At 46.3% G+C, this 21,423-nt stretch overlaps 1 protein-coding gene across 1 annotated transcript in view; it reads right to left on the bottom strand.

The window, feature by feature from the left end:
* Window positions 1-815: 815 nt before the first annotated feature.
* ccser1 (coiled-coil serine-rich protein 1) overlaps window positions 816-21,423 on the bottom strand; it is a 1,720,263-nt gene continuing 1,699,655 nt past the window's right edge. The window contains exon 10 of the mRNA XM_070866097.1: window positions 816-1,316. Within this exon, the coding sequence (XP_070722198.1) occupies window positions 816-1,316 (501 nt within the window). The remainder of the gene's footprint in view (window positions 1,317-21,423) is intronic.

The raw sequence follows: 21,423 nt of genomic DNA, 5'->3' as shown, positions 1-21,423 counted from the left end.
TATCCTTCCGCCGTGCGAAGCTGGCACATTTGCAGTTGCGAACGGCTCTTTCATTCACCAACTACAAAAGACAGCACCTGACACTTTAGTCGTCTTGTCTTGTCAACTTTAGTCAAAGGAATTAATATTAAAAATAAGTCGAGGTTTCTCATCACCAAAGCATGCCATCTTGTGAAAAGTCTACATGTTCAGAAAATGCAAGGTTAATTTTTTTTTTAACATGCTTGCGGTGTCTAAAAGTAAATAGTTTCCACATACAAACGCATTTTATCTATTAAAACATTCATTTCCATTTTTTTTCCTTTTTTTAGAAGAAGAACTGGTCCACAAAGGGACTGTTTAATAGCGTTATGAAGTACCACCTTGACTCTCGTGGAAAGAGGTTCTTAGTATATTGGGTCCATTTACTGGCGAGTTCATATAGAATCATACAGCACCGAAAGAGGCCATTCGGCCCATCGTGCCCATGCCGGCTCTTTGAACGAGCGATCCAATTAGTCCCACTCCCCCTACTCTTTCCCCCAATGAAAGATACCAATCATCACCTCAGCTCAGTTAGATTAAAGTTCGTATGGAGAATGGCTTTTTTCTTTTTGGATAGAAACAGCTATGAAAAAAATCAGAGAGGCCAAAGAAGTCTCGAAGAATGTAGGAGGCAGCAGTGTCAAAGGCTCGGCGAGTTTCGGAAGGAGTTTCGGAAGGATTTTACCCCTTTCGGTACCTGGATGGCTTTTCTGCGAAAGCAATAGTGGCTGTGAGTTTCGTATCTCCATGACGGGCCTGGAGGGAGTGGGGGTGTGGGGGGGGGGCATGTTCTAGCCATCTTTCTGACCCAGAGCCTGCAAGTCAGAGGTGTACAAACTGTGCTGGAGAAAAACATTCTTTCTGCTGTACATGTGCAAGGAAAGGGGTCCACGAGGAGGCTGGCCCAGCCGGCCCACGAATACGGTCTGCTGCCTTGGCACAGCAGCCTGTTCCTTCCGACCATTCGTCAACTCCAAGACTTCCTCCGCATTGGCCGCGGCCTTGATTTTAACCTGCGACGAGCCGCTGCAGGATCCATTGCCCCGGACGCTCTGTGCCGGCTCCGCAGAAGAGGTCACGACCCCGCCAATTTTACATTGGTCTCCCCGTCCGACTTCCTGCACCCTCTGGTGATGTCCAACAAACAGGCTCGAAACTTGACAGGTTTTACTATCGCAGGCAGCGGCCTGGCCAGCCGGTGAATATTTACATGGGTCCTCGGTAGGAATATGTACTAATCTTCTGTCCCTTGTGGTGAGAGTTTGGCTCACGGCTCGGTTTAGATACGTAACCTGAGGCGAGAAAACAGAGGGGGTGGGGGGGAGAGAAAAAAGGTCAATGATGCACACTGTCAGCCAGCACACAAAATAGAATTCCTAGATCCACAATACAAAGAACATAAAACGTACTTTAGTACATCGCCTTTCCAAGGTGTGCTTCATTCTTGCCAACAAATCTTCATCACTTGTTGGCAAGATGGTTTGCTCCAATCAGTATTTTATATATACAGGTTGAAGCTCTCTTACCCGACACCCTCGGGACCTGGCCTGTGCCGGATAAGGGATTTTGCCGGACGAGGGGTGGTCACATTAAATTGGATGGTACAGTTACTGAGCAAGGGGATATCGGGGCTGGCTGGTTTAGGGCTGGGAGTGCAGCAGAGAGATCGTAGAGAGGGGTGGGGGGGGGGGTGTGGTGGATCGCGGGGTCAGGCCAGCGAATGGGGGAGTCGGCAGCGAGGAAGGACTTCAATTTGTTCATGTCGGTGCGGCCGGGAATGGTGCCGGACGAGGGGTGGTGCCGGATAAGGCAGTCCCGAATAAGGGAGGTTCAACCTGTAATAGGAAAGAATGGGAGTGGTAAATGGGGTTAGTGCCTTTGCATCAGGCATTTGTTTTGCCCTTGCGCAAGTTGCTTTTTAAATGGCTTTTACAATGACTGAAATGAGGAGGAATTTCTTCACTCAGAGGGTTGTGAGTCTTTGGAATTCTCTGCCCCAAAGGGCTGTGGATGCTCAGTCTTTTGAGTATATAAGAACATAAGAAATAGGAACAGGAGTAGGCCATAAGGCCCCTCGAGCCTGCTCCGCCATTCAATAAAATCATGGCTAATCTGATCATGGACTCAGCTCCACTTCCCTGCCCATTCCCCATAACCCCTTATCGTTTAAGAAACTGTCTATTTCTGTCTTAAATGTATTCAATGTCCCAGCTTCCACAGCTTCTGAGGCAGCAAATTCCAGAGATTTACAACCCTCTGCGAGAAGAAATTTCTCCTCAGCTCAGTGTTAAATGGGCAGCCCCTTATTCTAAGATCATGCCCTCTAGTTCTAGTGTCCCCTATCAGTGGAAATATCCTCTCTGCATCCACCTTGTCAAGCCTCCTCATAATCGTATACGTTTCAATAAGATCACCTCTCATTCTTCTGAATTCCAATGAGTAGAGGCCCAACCTACTCAACCTTTCCTCATAAGTCAACCCCCTCATCCCCAGGATCAACCTAATGAACCTTCTCTGAACTGCCTCCAAAGCAAGTATATCCTTTTGTAAATATGGAAATCAAAACTGCATGCAGTATTCCAGGTGTGGCCTCACCAATACCCAGTACAACAGTAGCAAGACTTCCTTGCTTTTATACTCCATCCCCTTTGCAATAAAGGCCAAGATACCATTGGCCTTCCTGATCACTTGCTATACCTGCATACTAACCGTTTATATTTCATGAACAAGTACCCCCAGGTCCTGCTGTACTGCAACACTTTGCAATCTTTCTCCATTTAAATAATAACTTGCTCTTTGATTTTTTTTCTGCCAAAGTGCATGAGCTCACACTTTCCAACATTATACTCCATCTGCCAATTATTTGCCCACTCACTTAGCCTCTCTATTTTCTGTTGCAGATTTTGTGTGTCCTCCTCACACATTGCTTTTCGTCCCATCTTTGTATCGTCGGCAAACTTGGCTACATTACACCTGGTCCCTTCATCCAAGTCGTTAATATAGATTGTAAATAGTTGAGGTCCCAGCACTGATCCCTGCGGCACCCCACTGGTTACAGATTGCCAACCCGAGAATGAACCATTTATCCCTACTCTCTGTTTTCTGTTTGTTAGGATCTGGAATGCACTACCTGAAAGGGTGGTGGAGGCAGACTCAATTGTGGCTTTGAAAAGGGAGTTGGATATGTACCCAAAATAAATAATTTTGCAGGGCTACGGGAAAAGGATGGGGGAGTGAGACTAGCTGAAGTGCTCTTGCAGAGAGCCGGCATGGGCTCGATGGGCTGAATAGCCTCCTTCTGTGCCGTGACCATTCTATGATTCATTATTGCCTCAAATGGCAATGGGCACAATGCTAGACCTTGATGCTATGTGACCCACCCCTTTGTGTGTTTACAAACAAAGTACCCCTTTAAATGACCACAATGATTGAATCCTACACTCCCGCAGTGCAGCCCTAATCCAGAAGCAGGTCAATCAAACCTAAGTGTGAGACATTGATGCATGGAAAGGTAAAATGCGCCTGTCAGAGATATGCTAACGCAAAACAGAAAATGCATAACTCCCCCTACCCCAGCAGTCATACGCATTATGCGAAAGTCACATCGCAAAACATCATGAAACCAAATTGGATGGGGTGTGAAGTAATGATCAGAACATGACATGAGCACAGATCATCCTGACTGCATGACAATACAAACTGTAAACAGAAGAAATGTTGGTGCCATAAACATCACACTGCATGCCAAGTTCAGCTGTTATCAACATTTAAACATGGTCGAGTGTACTGCAAATTAATGCTGCCTTGCAAAAAATGTTCAAAAGTTTAAAAATATTACTGGTCGTTAGGACCCTTTGCAAGGAACCACTTTCCGTTACAATATCGGGTCTAAGACATCTCGCTGGTATTTGCAATTAGTGCAGTTTTTATCATCCAGTCGGCATGATTTTCTCAGCTATCGGTTAACTCAAAAACCTGAAGCTATTGCTGTCAGTAGTGTCGTGCCTTCTCGCTTTCCTAAATATGCGTTATGTTCACATGTATGGAGTTTCCAAGTAATTAGATGAAGATTATTTCTTGGTGAATCTGCCTGCTTGTCAATCTTCCCATATAAATGCAATCTCAAGTCAAAATCAAGGAGCCCATTAAGGGTGGCTGTGTCGACTGACTCTGCCAGCACTAAAACTGATCAAGAATAATAAAAAAACGCTAAAAAAAAATCTATTTTTGTTCAAAATCAGCAAAGGGACCAGAATGACAATGGCATCTTTGAACTTCACAGGCTGTGTCAGTGGGTAGCACCCTTATCTCTGAGTCACAAGTTTGTGCGTAGGTTGTCAGTTCAACTCCTCATTCGAGATTTGAGCACATAAAATCCAGGCTGACACTCCAGTGCAGTACTGAGGGAGCGCTGCACTGTCAGAGGTGCCGTCTTTCGGATGAGACATTAAACCCAGGCCGCGTCCGCCCTCTCAGTTGGATGTAAAATATCCCACGGGCACTATTTCGAAGAAAAGCAGGGGAGTCATCTCCGCTATCCTGGGCCAATGTTTATCCCTCAATTGACATCACTAAAAGAGATTATCTGGGTCATTATCACATCGCTGTTTGTGGCAGCTTGCGGTGTACAGATTAGCTCTTGAGTATCCGACAGCACTTCAAAAAGAAAAAGTACATTGTTGGCTGTTAAGTGCTTTTGGGATGTCTGGTGGTCATGAATGGCACAATGTCAGCTGTGGCTCAGTGGGTAACGCACTCATCGATGAATCAGCAGGTTGTGAGTTCAAGTCTCAATCCAGGAACTTGAGCACAAAGATCGAGGCTGACACTCCCAGTGCAGAGCTGAGGGAGTGCTGCACTTTCAGATGAGACGTTAAACCGAGGCTCCGTTTGTTCTCTCAGGTGGACGTAAAATATCCCGTGGTACTATTTTGAAGAAGAGCAGGGGAGTTATCCCCAGTGTCCTGGCCAAAATTTATCCCTCAATCAACATAACAAAAACAGATTATCTGGTCATTTTCACATTGCTGTTTGTGGGAGCTTGCTGTGTGCAAAATGGCTGCCGCATTTCCCAAATTACAACATTGACTACACGTCAAATGTACTTCATTGGAAGTAAGGTGCTTTGGGACATCCGGTGGTCGTGAAAGGTGCTATATAAATGCAAGTCTTTCTTTATTTCATATAACAACAACTTGTATTTATATAGCACTTTTAGCATGGTGAAATGACCCAAGGTGGTTCACAGCAGTATGATGAGATTTTAAAAATTTGACACCAAACCGCATAGGTCGAAATTAGCACAGGTGACCAAAAGCTTAGTCAAAGAGATAAGTAGTGTCTTGAATGAGGAAAGAGAGGTAGAGAGGCAGAGAGGTTTAGGCAGGGAGTTCCAGAGCTTGGGGCCCAGGCAGCTGAAAGCATGGCCACCGATGGTTGAGCGATTATAATCAGGGATGCTCAAGAGGGCAGAATTAGAGGAGTGCAGACATCTTGGGTGGTTGTGGGCCTGAAGGAGATTACAGAGATAGGGAGGGGCGAGGCCATGGAGGGATTTTGAAATTGAGATGTTGCTTAACCAGGAGCCTATGTAGGTCAGCGAGCACAGGGGTGATGGGTGAGCGGGACTTGGTGCGAGTTAGGACATGGGCAGCCGAGTTTTGGATCACCTCTAGTTTACGTAGGGTCGAATGTGGGAGGTCGGCCAGGAGAGCGTTGGAATAGTCAAGTCTAGAGATAACAAAGACACGGATGAGGGCTTCAGCAGCGGGTGAGCTGAGGCAGGGGCGGAGACGGGTGATGTTACGGAGGTGGGAATAGGCGGTTGAAAGCTAATTTCAGCGTCAAATATGACACCAAGGTTGCAAACAAACTAGTTTAGTCTCAGTTAGAAGTTGGGGAGAGGGATGGAGTCAGTGACTCGCAAACGGAGTTTGTGGCGGGGTCCAAAAACAATGGCTTCGGTCTTCCCAATATTCAATTAATGCAGTCTCTCCAAACTGTCCTGTGTCATGTACCACTGCCCATTCGGAACTGCATTGAGATTGTCCAAACCTTTGGTGTGTTACCTCACAAAACAACAGTCGCTGGCCCACAGTGCTAGGTTTTTCTCTTTTCCCGAAAGGTCGCCGAGATCTCTCGCTCATTTTATACATCTCCAAGATTCCTGCCATACTCTCTGAGCCTCCAAAGTGACCGACTCATGGCTTCAAAGCTCCTCTTCCATGCCAACGACTCCAGATACCTGCCCACCCAGCAACGAATTGAGGATAAATCAGGGGTTTTAACCATTTTGCTGAGCCATTCTGTGCATTCTCCGCCTGAACTAACAAGTTTTTCATTACTTACACCAATTAATTGCGAGCTGCTTTAGAAGTGTTGAAGGATTATTATGACAGTTGTATCTTGATTTTCTGACAATCCAGCATATCTTATTTTAATGAAGTGACCTTTTATTTTAATAATATTGCAAAATTGCACATATCTCCTGGTTTGCTTTCAGGTGGTTAAAAACTCACAACACTTGGCTGGGAATATTCTCGGTTAGAACGCCAAGGGTTATACGAACAATGACAGACCAGGTAAAGACCCTCTGGTCCATCCATCTTGTCCCACACAATTGTGTTGCATTATGTATCACAGTACAGACACCTTACCAAAAACCCTGTGATCTCCTGGGAGAGGTGAAAATTTATATTGGGCCGAAATTTGCGGCCCCTATGGGTGCGTACAAGGTGTGCACGTGCCCGTAAGTGCCCCGCAAGTTCCGGGTTTTCGCACGCACTGCGCATGCGCGGAAACCCCAGAATTTGCGATCTAGCAAGAATTCTCGTGGGAAAAGGGCCTCCGCGGGCGGAGAGTTGGGCTATTTGCACAACCTCTGCCCAGCGAATGCCCGCAAAATTCTTATGCCTGGTAACAGCAGGTGTAAGGCCTGCCTTTACCAGCATAAGAGTTAAAAAAAACATTAAAATAACGTTTTTCAATTATTTAAAAAACCTCTGCTTTAAGGTAAGATTATTTTTTAGCCCCGTTAAAACATTTTTCAAAACATTAAATTTGTGTTTTAAATATTTAATTAAATTGCATTTTAAATATGTAATGTTTTTGTTAAAATTTATTTGATGTGTAGATGCATTTTTTGGGGTATTCCCATTCATACTTATGGGGATTCCATACATACATAAGCATGAATGAGTATTCTGTCATTGGTTGGGCCAGCCCATGTGATTGGTTGGGCCAGCCCATGTGATTGGTTGGGCCAGCCCATGTGATCGCAGGGGTGCTTGCGAACCGCCTACGTCCCCGAGATACGTGGGCCTCTATCCGTGGGTACCCAGAGTGGCCCAGGGCTGTGCGTCTCCGTACCTCCCGGCCCACCAGGTAGGCGGGCATTTTATTTACGGGTCAGAGCCATTTTCCTGCGGGAAGCCTCCGACTGCAAATTCAGCGCCATTATTTTTCTTTTTTTTTTAAAAAGGGGTTATAGCGGAGAATTTTCTCGGAGCTGCTCCCGTTCTGCCATTGTAACTTCACTGGAAGTGCAACGAGAATTCCTTTTCTTGAACAAAGACAATTTACCCCTTAAAGTTCTCACTTTCTGAGCACCTCCTGTCTGTGCAGGAGAAGCATTAACCACTGCATGTATTGCTGAATTAAATGTGACAGGACAGAAACCTTAGAATTAGTCGAGAAACAGCTGAATGCTTTGGGGGTTGTCTGTCTGCTCTTTCTGGATAACTGGTCTTCTTTATCTGTACATACCTTGTGATCTGGTGTGCATACCACAAACAGCAACTCCTCAGATATATGGTGGGGTGACTGGAGAGGACTACAGAGGGAGAAATGCTGGCCAATTCAACAGGGAGAACTGTACCATTTTTCTTCGAAATAATTTCGCAGGATCTTTCACTTTATATTAGGATATACGGCACAGAAACAGGCCATTCGGCCCAATCAGTCTATGCCAGCGTTTATGCCCCACTCGAGCCTCCTCCCGTCTTTCCTCATCTAAATCTATCCACATAACCCTCTATTCCCTTCACCCTCATATGCTTGTCTAGCCTCCCCTTAAATACATCGATACTATTCGCTTCAACCACTCCCTGTGGCAGCGAGTTGCACATTCTCACCACTCTCTGGGTAAAGCAGTTTCTTGAGTTCCCAAATGGATGTTTTGGTGACGATCTGATATTTTTATGCCCACCCCCGACAAGTGGAAACATTCTCTGTATCCACTCTATCAAGACATTTCATAATTTTAAAGACCTCTATTAGGTCACCCCTGAGCCTTTTTTCAAGAGAAACGAGACCCAACCTGTTCATCCTTTCCTATGTATACCCTCATATTTCTAGTAACATCTATCTGAGAGAGCAGAGAGGATCTTGCTTTAACGTTTCGCCCGAAAGACGGCACCTCCGACAGTACAGCACTCCCTTAGTATTGCACTGAGATGTCAGCCTGGATTATATGCTAAAATCTGTGCTGTGGGACTTGAATCCACAACCTTCTGACTCAGAGGTGAGAGTGCTACCCACTGAGCCACAGTTGAGCACCTAATTTACATTAAGGCATATTGGAGCTGCACATACCTGATGGGAGTGCACTGCCAAGTTTTAGCCATTGTGTACAGACACGTGGATAACAGAAGGCACTCATCATCATAGGCTGTCCCTCGAAATCGAGGAAGACCTGCTTCCACTCAAAGTGAGTTCTCAGGTGACCGTGCAGTCCAATACGGGAATTACAGTCTCTGTCACAGGTGGGACAGACAGTGGTTGAAGGAAAGGGTGGGTGGGACCGGTTTGCCGCACGCTCCTTCCGCTGCCTGCGCTTGTTTTCTGCATGCTCTCGGCGACGTGACTCGAGGTGCTCAGCGCCCTCCCGGATGCTCTTCCTCCACTCAGGGTGGTCTTTGGCCAGGGATTCCCAGGTGTCGGTGGGGATGTTGCATTTTATCAAGGAGGCTTTGAGGGTGACCTTGAAGCGTTTCGTGCGTCCACCTGGGGCTCGCTTGCCGGTAGGAGTTCTGAGTAGAGCACTTGCTTAGGGAGTCTTGGACAATGTAGCCTGCCCAACGGAGCTGGCCGGGTGTGGTCAGTGCTTCAATGCTGGGGATGTTGGCCTGGTCGAAGACGCTAATATTGGTGCGTCTGTCCTCCCAGAGGATTTGCAAGATCTTGTGGAGGCATCGTTGGTGGTATTTCTCCAGCGATTTGAGGTGTCTACTGTATATGGTCCACGTCTCTGAGCCATACAGGAGGGCAGGTTTCACTACAGCCATGTAGACCATAAGCTTGGTACCAGATTTGAGGGCAATGCACTGTCAAGTTTTAGCCATTGTGTGCAAACACGTGGATAAGAGAAGTCACCAGAACATGCATAAGGCACACAGTAGCGATGAAAATGAATTGTCACCTTTTAGTCACTGTGTACTGTACATTATGGAATGGGATGTTATGTTCTGGGCCATCTATCTCTGTAACCTCGGCCAGCACTAAAAGCCTTCGCGATCTCTGCGCTCTTCCAATTCTGGCTTCTTGCGCATCCCCGCTCTATCATTGAAGGCCGTGCTTTCAGCTGCCTTGGCCCTAAGCTCTGGAATTCCCTCCTTAAACCTCTATGCTTCTCCGCCTTTATACTTCTCTCCTCCTTTAAGATGCTCCTTGAGTCCTACCTCTTTGACCACGCTTATATGGTTCGGTGTCAAATTCCGTTTGATAATCATTCCTGTGAAACACCTTGGGACGTTTTGCTACGTCAAATAGACTATATAAATGTAAGTTGTTACTGTTGTTATTATTCACTTTCTTCAATGGTCCGTACTGTATGTTGGGTTTTGTGTATGGTTCAAGTCGCTGGAGAAATACCACCAATGATGTCTCTGCAAGATCCTACAAATCCCCTGGGAGGACAGACACACCAACGTTCGTGTCCTCGACCAGGCCAACATCCCCAGCATTGAAGCACTGACCACACTCGATCACCTCCGCTGGGCAGGCCACATTGTTCGCATGCCAGACACGAGACTCCCAAAGCAAGTGCTCTACTCGGAACTCCTTCACGGCAAACGAGCCAAAGGTGGGCAGAGGAAACATCCCTGATAAAATGCAACATCCCCACTGACACCTGGGAGTCCCTGGCCCAAGACCTCCCCAGGTGGAGGAAGTGCATCCGGGAGGGCGCTGAGCACCTCGAGTCTCATCGCCGAGAGCGTGCAGAAACCAAGCGCAGACAGCGGAAAGAGCGTGCGGCAAACCTGTCCCACCCTCCCCTTCCCTCAACGACTATCTGTCCCACCTGTGACAGGGATTGTAATTCCCGTATTGGACTGTACAGCCACCTAAGGACTCATTTTTAGAGTGGAAGCAAGTCTTCCTCAATTCCGAGGGGCTGCCTATGATGATGATACTGAAAAGCTGCAGTTGACCAACACCAGATTATCTAAACCCTCTTGTAGAACACGAGATTATTATAAATGGCCATTCACCCACGCAGACTTGACAATAAAACTGATTGTAAAGCAACAGGTACGAGGAAGGAAATTCCAATTAGATGAATTCATAAACATGCCACAGGGAGCTCCCTGACATGAAGCCCTTTAATTCCCATCAACTGAATCACAATTAAGATGCCGTATCCGAAGGGGGATTTGTTTCCTGCAAACTTTTAATTTTCCCGACCTCGATAGATTTGGTATGCTGTGATGGGAACGCAGGACAATCACACAACCCATCTGATCACCCTTATGCTAATCAGCCGACACACGGGGGAGCATCTGACAGGACGGATGCAAAGAAGAAGTGTTCAGGCAAAACCAGGTTGCCAAGGCCCTGGTGGCCTCTTCGTGTTTTCATGCAGCTTGGAACCTCCTCGAGAAACATTGAGAACTATCTTTTTTTTTTTGCGAGTTGCTGAAGGTGGATTTTAAAGGAGAGACGAGACAATCTTATTAGCCTTTTTTTTAAATAATAATGAAACGATATTCGGGCCGTAAATTGCCGCCTCTCCGTGTGGGTGCGCGCGATGTGCGCACATGCCCGAAGAGGCCCCGCAAGTTCCAGGTTTAGGGCGGGCAAAACGCAGGCACCTGGACCCGGCATCTGCGAACTATCACAATTAATTTTGACAGATCGGACAAATGCGAATGTAAGGAGCCTCTGCGAGGGAGATTTGGGCTATTTGCCCAACTCCTGCCCAGCGAGTGTCCTTAAAACTGTTGCATTTGGTAAAAGCAGATGTAAGGCCTGCTTTTACAAGCATAAGTGTTTTAAAAGATCGAAAAAATAAATTTTAGGACTAATTTTTATATTAAAAATCCTGTCCATTAAGGTAAATTTATTTTTTACACTATTAAAATATATATTTTTTTAAATTCAAAAAAATATATATTTTTTTCCACAGCATTTAATTCAATTTCTATTAATTTTAAATAATTGAGGTGTTTTTTTTTTAAATTTATGTAAAGTCTTTTCTTTGTTTTTTGGGGTATTCCCATTCATAGTAATGGCAGCTGTGTACAAGACTGAAGTTAAACAAAATCGGGTGCGTGGCCTTTCCAAATTAATTTTTTTGACAGGTCTTGTGGGACGGACCATTCTCCGAACGACGCCACAGGCTCCATGCCCCAGCGTTCCTGGGTGGCGTGACGTCAAGCGCTGCCCAGGACTTTGCTGGCTCAAACCGGAATTCTCCGTGTGCACAGGATCTGTGGGTAGGGGCGCGTCGTATTTGGTGATCGGGACCTTGCGTCCGCAGGAAGCCTCCGGCCGCAACTTTTAACCCAATATCTTAAGGAACAATCTTTTTATTAAAAAAAATGATTCAGGAATTAAATCTCAACAGAGATGTGAGCGCACATAATCTCGGCTGATGCTTTCCTGCAGTACCGAGGCAGCGCTGCACTGTCAGAGGTGCCAGCTTTCAGATGAGACGTTAAACTGAGATCGTGTTTGCCCTCTCAGGTAAAAAATTCTATGGCACCATTTGAAGAAGAGTAGCAGAGGATCTCCCAGCATCCTGGCCAGCACTTATCCCTCAATCAGCTGTATTAAAGCAAATTATTTGGTCATTTATCTCACTATTATTTGTGGGAGCTTGCTGTGCATAAATTGGCTCCTGCGATTCCCTACATTAGGTCAGTGACTACACTTGAAAAGTACTTCATTATTTGTAAGGCACTTTGGGACTTCTAGAGAACGTGAAAGGTACTTTAGAAATGCAAGTTCTTACATTCTTTAACCTAGAGCATCACTGATTATAATTAAGTCCCACTCACCCATCACCCCCTGTGCTCGCTGACCTACATTGGCTTCTGGTTAAGCAACACCTTGATTTCAAAATTCTCATCCTTGTTTTCAAATCCCTGCATGGCCTCGCCCCTCCCTATCTCTGTAATCTTCTCCAGCCCCACACCCCCGCCGCGATATCTGCGCTCCTCTAATTCTGCCCTCCTGAGCATCCCTGATTGTAATCGCTCCACCATTGGTGGCCGTGCCTTCTGTTGCCTAGGCCCCAAGCTCCGGAACTCCTTCCCTAAACCTCTCTGCCTCTCTCCCTTGCCTAGGCCCCAAGCTCCGGAACTCCTTCCCTAAACCTCTCTGCCTCTCTACCTCTCTTTCCTCCTTCAAGACACTCCTTAAAACCTACCTTTTGACCAAGCTTTTGGTCACCTGCCCTAATTTCTCCTTATGCGGCTCAGTGTCAAATGTTTTGTCTTATAATAATCCTGTGATGCGCCTTGGGACGTTTTACTATGTTAAAGGTGCTATATAAATGCAAGTTGTTGTTGTTATTGTTCGTCAAGTAAGCCATCCCAATTTCCTTTACTAGACTGGGTGACACTTCTGCAATCCCACAATAACATCTAGGTCAGATGCTGAGGATAATAAAAGGTTCCAAATACAATGAGGTTGGACAATTTCTTAGCGATTTTCGACAGCATAAACCTTGCCCCACAACAGATACCTCCCTCCCTCTAAAACAAGCACGCCTCCACCCCTCCCAATCCTTTACTTTTCTTGATGGCAACAAAGTCCACAAGTTCTGAGCTATGGCTCAGTGGGCAGCACTCTCACCTCTGAGTCAGAAGGTTGTGGGTTCAAGTCCCACTCCAGAGACTTGAGCACATAAATCTCGGCTGTCACTCCCAGTGCAGTGCTGAGGGAGCGCCGCACTGACATTAAACTGAGGCGCCGATTGCTCTCTCTGGTGGATTTAAAAGATTCCATGGCGCTACTTTGAAGAAAAGCAGTGGAGTTAGCCCAGTTGTCCTGGGACCAATATTTAATCCTCAATCAAAAAAACAGATAATCTGGTCATTATCACATTGCTGTTTGTGGGAGCTTGCTGTGCGCAAATTGACTGCTGTGTTTCCCACATTACAACAGTGACTACACTCCAATAGTACTTAAGTGGCTGTAAAGCGCTTTGAGAAACCTTCCGGTGGTTGTGAAAGGCGCTATAGAAATTCAAGTCTATCTTTCTTCCTCCTCCTTATTTCATGCCAGTGCTAAATGCCAATCACACCTTGCTTATCCAGTTCTTACAATCATAACGCAAGTCAATGGCTTTGTGACGTGAACCAAACCCAACATCGAAATGTGAAGGCAATATTATTCTCTAGCACGCTTGCCTTGTAAAGATACGGGGGCCAAAATTGCACCGCACCCCGTTTGGGGGCAGTAATTTTCTGGGCCCGGGACTTTTACCGCCCGGGTCAGAAGTCCTGCCCCCGGAGTGCAATTGGGCTTTGCGCCCCCTCAATCGTTGGAGGGGGGACGCACCCGGGGGGGTGTCAGAGCAACGCTGATTTCAGTTAAAGGGGAGGGACGCTGCGCACTCTGGTTGGGCGATGCCACGGGGGACACGCTCGACCGGGTCAGTGGCCCGGCTCCCAAAAGGGAGCGCCGGTCTGCATGATGGTGGCCCGGTCAAGGTGAGGGCCGCCATTGTCGGACCGACCGAAGAGTCGGCCAACAAGATACAATGGTGGCCCGGGCGCACACGGCCTCTCCTTTAAGGGCGCCCTGTGGAACTGGCACTGACATTTTCCCTGCGTGCCGTAAAGGCGTCGGCGCACACGGCAATGCTGTCATCACCTGTTGTGCGCCGGTCCGGGACGCTAACCGCAGGGCGCGGCGCTACCGGCAAATCGCCCCCAAAATCTAAGGGGCAATTTTGCATGACGCGCGAATGGAGCACAAAAATGTGGTAAGTTCGGACCCCTGGAGTCACACAATTTTACGTTGCTGCAATGAATTCTTTGGTTGTGGTCCTGGATTTGATGGTCGAGCTGTTGCTGCAACTTCTACTTTGAACAGACCAGATCGAAAGGCTCATCATCTGGGAATATAAATTTGCTAAAGATCCGGGGAGCAATTCCAAAGAACTTTTTGCCATTTTAGCATTCCCCGATAACAAATCCGATTTTTTTTTCGTGACCCGTTGAAGGGTCACATTCTTAAGTCTTCGTCGGAAGAATACAACCTTGCATATAATGAGGGAAAAAAAAAAATCGATTCATCCTATAAAGGAGGATGTATTTCAGGCGTCCTTTGGCGTAGGGTGTTGGTCCCTGAGAAATCAGGCCATTAAATGGGTGTAATGAGATCCAATTTCTACCCCGCTGCATGACTGTATTCAAAGAGGGGCAAGTGAGTTCTCCTTCAACTAACACGTTGGACGATACTTTTGCTGACATAACCACAGTAATGACACTTCAAAAATAATAATTGGCTGTGAAGCACTTTGGAACGTTCTGAGAATGTGAAAGGTGTGAGTTCGCTTGTCCTATTACGGTTTTTGTTTTGGTTGGTGGAAGGTTACTAAAGTTCCTCTTTGTTTATTTTTCCTTTAAAAGTGCAATTGCAATAACTTTCTTTTGTTGTTTTTATCTTATTAAATTTCTCTGTTCCTCTCTGAAGATGCTGATGCAGGCGAGGGTTATGGATTCATGAATGTCAGCAGCTCTTGAATAAGAAGGTGTGGGGGAAGGGAATCCCAGCGCAGGGCTGAAGGCACAGCTGCCAATGATGGGGTAAAGGGATGGGTAGAGGGGTAGAGGGATGTGATCGAGGCCCAGGAGAGGCGTGAGTTCGGGGCCAGAAGAGGCGTGGGCCCAGGGACAGCACGGGCCAGCCCACACTAAGATATGTGTACGCACTAGGCCCGTGCAGCAGAGCAGGTCTCCAGTCGTCTTGCCACTGGACCAAGACCTAGCTCTGTCAAGCCCGTGTGGTGGCTGGTGTGCAACGGCCACCCCACGTTAAAAAAAATCCACGCACAGGCATCTTCCACCCTTCAACATGTAGTTCGGGATCTGGAATATTTTGGTCTTCATTGAAACACCTGTGAACTCATCCCTTTTTGGCATGGAAGCAAGTCGTCCTTGATACGAGGGACCACCTATGATGATGATGAAGGGAGGGAAGGATCCCAAAGGTCAGGGGAGGATGATGTTGGAGCGCTGGCAGAGACTGGAGAGATAGAGAGGGGCAAGGCCATGGATTCAATGCAAGGATGGGAAATTTTAAATTGAAGCCATTGAAGGACCTGCAGCAGGAGCGACGAGAGACTTGGTGTGGGAGCAGTAGGGTCTCTCAATTATCACGGTCATGTTCGAGGTGTGACTTAAGCTTAAAGTGCGCAGATACCCCTCAGTACAGGCGCTGTTTCGGCCCGAATTGGGCTGTAGGATGTAGAAGTGCTGCAGTACAGCCATCGAGCAGAGGACACCTTGGGTGTGACCTGTTGAAACGAGGTCCTGTCTGGTCGGGTGGATGCTAAAACTCCCTTGGCACTATTCGAAGGACAGGATGTGAATGCTCAAGACGGTGATCGATAGATTTTTGGATATTAAGGGAATCAAGGGATATGGAGATAGTGCAGGAAAGTGGAGTTGAGGCTGAAGAGCGGCTAAGATCTGATTGAATGGCAGAGCCTGATTAGTGAGTGTTGCCAGGCTATTGAACCACTTGGAGCATCACGGCTCATGTTGGACTGATGAGAGGTCAAAGTGCAGGAGTGGTTTTTAAAATTCATTCTCGGGATGTGGGCATCGCTGGAAAGGCCTATTCCTCATTGCCCTCAAGAAGATGATGGTGAGCTGCCTTCTTGAACCGCTGCAGTCCATGTGGTGAAGGTGCTCCCACAATGCTGTTAGGGAGGGAGTTCCAGGATTTTGATCCAGCGACGATGAAGGAACGGCCGATATATTTCCAAGTCAGGATGGTATGCGACTTGGAGGGGAACGTGGAGGTGGTGGTGTTCCCCTCCAAGGGCCAGCTGCCCTTGTCCTTCTAGGTGGTAGAGGTCGTGGGTTTCAAAGGTGCTGCCAAAGAGAAGTCACTGAATAATAATCGGGTGCGATATGTGGGCTTTACCTTTCCCCTAGCCAAGGAGAACTTTGATTGTCATAGCCCAACCTGTGCCCCTAGCTTTACTTTTTAAAAAAGTACCTTTGCAATAGTTAATCACATTTGATCCCTCAACAGATTTTAGTTTCGAAGGTGGAAGTGTTTACAAGGCCTTGGCTGACTCTGAGCCAAACTGTGATTTGAGAACTGATTCCCATTTAAATGGAAAGCATTGACAATGACAAAAAGCAAAATGTTGCGGAGGCTGGATATCTGAAAAAAAAACCGAAAATGCTGGAAACACTCAGCAGGTCAGGCAGCATCGGTGGAGAGAGAAACCGAGTTAACGTTTCAGCTCAATGACCTTTCGTCAGAATTGGAACCGGGGATGAGGGCGTTGACTTATGAGGAAAGGTTGAGTAGGTTGGGCCTATACTCATTGGAATTCATGAGAATGAGAGGTGATCTTATCAAAACGTATAAGATTATGAGGGGGCTTGACAAGGTGGACACAGAGAGGATGCTTCCATTGATGGGGGAGACTAGAACTAGGGCCATAATCTTAAAATAAGGGGTCGCCCATTTAAAACTGAGATGGAGAAATTTCTTCTCTGAGGGTTGTAAATCTGTAGAATTCGCTGCCTCAGAGAGCTGTGGAAGCTGGGACATTGAATAAATTTAAGACAGAAATAGACAGTTTCTTAACCGATAAGGGGATAAGGGGTTATGGGGAGCGGGCGGGGAAGTGGACCCGAGTCCATGATTGGATTAGCCATGATCGTGTTAAATGGCGGAGCAGGCTCGAGGGGCCGTATAGCATACCCCTGCTCCTATTTCTTATGTTCTTATTTATGTTGGAGATGTAACAGGTTATAAGCAAGGGCAGAGGCAGGAAAAGGCGAGGAGGGGAGGATAGAACAAAAGGGAAGGTCTGTGATAAGGCGGAGGGCAGGAGAGATTAAAAGACAAAAGGGATGATGGTGCTAGGCAAAAGGAGATGGTAATAGGACAAGTCAAGAAACAAAAGATGGGTCGGGAGGAGCTGTAAATGGCAACAGCAGAATCATTACCAACCCCTGCATTCCAACAAAATGGAGCAGTGGTAATAATCTGAAATTGTTGAACTCAATGTTGAGGCTGGAAGGTTGTAAAATGAATAATCGAAAGGTGAGATGCTGTTCCTCGAGCTTTGTTGGGACCGTATAAGAGGCCGAGGTCAGAGTGATAATGGGCCAGAGAATTAAAATGGCAAGCGACCGGAAGCTCGGGGTCACGCTTGGGGACTGAACGGAGGTAAAATGAATCTGCATGCGTCATTAATGAGCCTTTTTCATAGTTTAAAGACGGTTCTTCATCACACTTGAGCGTTTTTACTGGTTACAGAGACAATCAGAGACCAAATACTGGATAATTAGTGCCACGCCAAGCAACTCATGAGGTTTAAGGATTAAGGATTTCTGTTCGTTAGCCAATCTTCCATCCATGCTAATATATTACCCCCCAACCCCGTGATCTTTTATCTTGTGCAGTAACCTTTTATGTGGCACCTTGTCAAATGCCTGCTGGAAGTCCAAATACACCACATCCATTGGTTCCCCTTTATCCCAGGAACCAGTCGACTGAACCTTCATTGCACTCCCTCTAAGGCTAGTACGTATTTCCTGAGGTAAGGAGACCAGAACTGTGCACAGTACTCCAGGTGTGGCCTCACCAATGCCCTGTATAATTGTAGTCTTTACTCTTATACTCTAATCCCTTATAACAAATGCTAACATACCATTTGAAAGAAAGAAAGACTTGGATTTATATTGTGACATTCACGACCACCGGACGTCTCAAAGCGCTTTACAGCCAATGAAGTACTTTTGGAGTGTAGTCACTGTTGTAATGTGGGAAACGTTCCATGCAATGATTTGCTTTCCTAATAGCTTGCTGTACCTGCATGTTAACTTTCTGTGATTTATGTACAAGGACACCCAGGTCCCTCCCAAAGCAAACATTTCCCAGTCTCTCGCGTTTCAAAAAATATTCAGCTGTTTTGTTTTTCCAACCAAAGTGGATAACGTCACACTTCCCCACATTATACTCCATTTGCCATGTTCTTGCCCACTCAGTCAACCTGTCCATATCTCTCTGCTGCCTTTTTTTTGTGTCCTCCTCACAGAAGGCGGCTCACAACTGTCTTGTCAAGGGCAACAAGGGATGAGCAATAAATGCTGGCCTTGCCAGCTCGCCCACATCCCGTGAGTGAATTAAAAAATAATTCAAAGAGCTGCAGTTGGGGACTTCGCTTTGGCTTTCAAACTGGACAGCGACAGTGCAGCCCAAATTTTCATCCATGGGGGCTTTGTGAAGACTACATCCTACGTCGTTGAGGCATACTTTAAAGCCGTTAATTCCCATGGCTTTAAAACTGTGGAACTCCCTCAATTTCCCTTCCTCCATTAAGCTATTGGATGTTACAAGTTGTCATGTATGTATGCTTGGGGTCACTAGCCACCAGGGGGCACCACTATCGGAGGTCACTGTGCTGTACGCAAGTGTGTGCAGGCCAGATATAAGAAAGCAAATGGCATGTTGGCCTTCATAGCGAGGGGATTTGAGTACAGGGGCAGGGAGGTGTTACTACAGTTGTATAGGGCCTTGGTGAGGCCACACCTGGAGTATTGTGTACAGTTTTAGTCTCCTAACTTGAGGAAGGACATTCTTGCTATTGAGGAAGTGCAGCGAAGGTTCACCAGACTGATTCCTGGGATGGCGGGACTGACATATCAAGTGAGACTGGATCAACTGGGCTTGTATTCACTGGAGTTCAGAGGAATGAGAGGGGATCTCATAGAAACGTTTAAAATTCTGACGGGTTTAGACAGGTTAGATGCAGGAAGAATGTTCCCAATGTTGGGGAAGTCCAGAACCAGGGGTCACAGTCTAAGGATAAGGGGTAAGCCATTTAGGACCGAGATGAGGAGAAACTTCTTCACCCAGAGAGTGGTGAACCTGTGGAATTCTCTACCACACAAAGTTGTTGAGGCCAATTCACTAAATATATTCAAAAAGGAGTTAGATGTAGTCCTTACTACTAGGTGCATCAAGGGGTATGGCGAGAAAGCAGGAATGGGGTACTGAAGTTGCATGTTCAGCCATGAACTCATTGAATGGCGGTGCAGGCTCGAAGGGCCGAATGGCCTACTCCTGCACCTAATTTCTATGTTTCTATATAAAGGAAACCACCATGTAATGCGGGCACTTTGGGCCTAAATAAAGTTGAGCCAGGTTTTCATCTGAGTGAGTTTACAGTATTCAGTCTATCGAGTTATTACATACATAACACAATCCAACCTTGGTATCCACTGCACAGTACACTTGTCCAACCTTGGGGTTGTCCTCCACTATGGGTCCTCATAACTTCACCTGGATTTCTCAGAGAGTCATTTGGAAAGCCCATGGACACTTTTATTTAAATCTATTTAAATTATTATATCGACTTGACTATTGCAACACACTCCTGGCTGGCCTCTCACATTCTACCCTACGTAAACTAGAGTTGATCCAAAACTCAGCTGCCCGTGTTCTAACTCACACCAAGTCCTGCTCACCCATCACCCCTGTGCTCGCTGACATTGGCTCCCGGATAAGCAACGGCTCGATTTCAAAATTCTCATCCTTATGAGCCTCACCCCTCCCTATCTCTGTAATCTCTTCCAGCCCCACAACCCCCGCCCTCCCCCCCCGCCCCAAGATGTCTGCGCTCCTCCAATTCTGCCCTCTTGAGCATCGCTAATTGTAATCGCTCAACCATTGGTGGCCGTGCCTTCTGTTGCCTGGGCCCCAAGCTCTGGAACTCCCTCCCTAAACCTCTCCGCCTCGCCACCTCTCTTTCCCCCTTCAAGTCGCTCCTTAAAACCTATCTCTTTGACCAAGCTTTTGTTCGCCTGCCCTAATTTCTACTTACGCGGCTCGGTGTGAAATATTTATCGCATAACACTCCTGTGAAGCGCCTTGGGATGTTTCACTACGTTAAAGGCGCTATATAAATACAAGTTGTTGTTGATCCTTCATCTGGATTTCTCAATCAGAAATAAATTTAAATGTTTTAAAAATTAGATGCAAATATGAATCTTAAATGCAAACGGTACACTGTTCTTTCACTTCTTTCCCACAATGCTGTCGGTTCTCGTTTCTGCAAAAAAGTGAACAGTATTTCAAGGGAATGAAATTATCATGCAGCAGACAATAGGCACGTTTTCCTGTGGGTTTTTTAGGCACAGTTGAGCCATTTTCGTATTTTGGACTATTGCCACAGATCCATGCTCTGTTGACTAAGGTACTGATAGGTCATGGTTGGTCTCGCTCAGCATAGCTGTTAATTGTGGATGCCCGTTTGTTCCAACCTCATCTTCTTTCAGAATTTGCACTCATTTCTCCCGATAGTAAAATATGATGCATGCTGAGAGCTGCATATCAGGTGTCGTAGCTATTCTGGAATCTTTTAAGTAGGAGTCTTTAACTCAATATATGTGCAGCTAATAGCCCGAGGTGAAATGGTTTTATTTCCAGCAATGAATTTTACAATTAATTCGTACAAAGTCTGCCGTGTGCATACAAAACAGCCCCTGTAAGACATTCACAATAGACAATTGTACACAATGTGCGTGTTGCTACCTAACGACAATCAGGTCCCTGGAGAGAGCATTAGTGCGCGGAATCAGTAGAACGACAGGAATGAGATGGCGAACTGAAACTTGAGAGTGTTTGTCAACACAATGATTGGGAATGCACACCTAATGGCGCAGAGTATGTACTTTATTAACTGTAAACAGATTGTCAGACAAGCAGTGGGGAAATTAGAAATTGTGCAGATTTGGTACAGCATTTGTAAACTGACGACGAGATGAGAAGCATAGGCCCCATGAAAGAGTAAAGGTTCATTTCTAGTGCCTCTGCCACAGGGCTTTGAGATGTTGGAGCAGTGTTTCAGCTTTACAGATAGTTCACATGCTGGGAGCACAAGTCATAGGATGACATACAATTAAATAGGATAGA

Source organism: Pristiophorus japonicus, chromosome 2 (genome assembly GCF_044704955.1).
Source record: "Pristiophorus japonicus isolate sPriJap1 chromosome 2, sPriJap1.hap1, whole genome shotgun sequence".
In the NCBI taxonomy this organism is placed as follows: domain Eukaryota; kingdom Metazoa; phylum Chordata; class Chondrichthyes; family Pristiophoridae; genus Pristiophorus; species Pristiophorus japonicus.
This window is presented reverse-complemented; position numbering and strand designations above follow the sequence as displayed.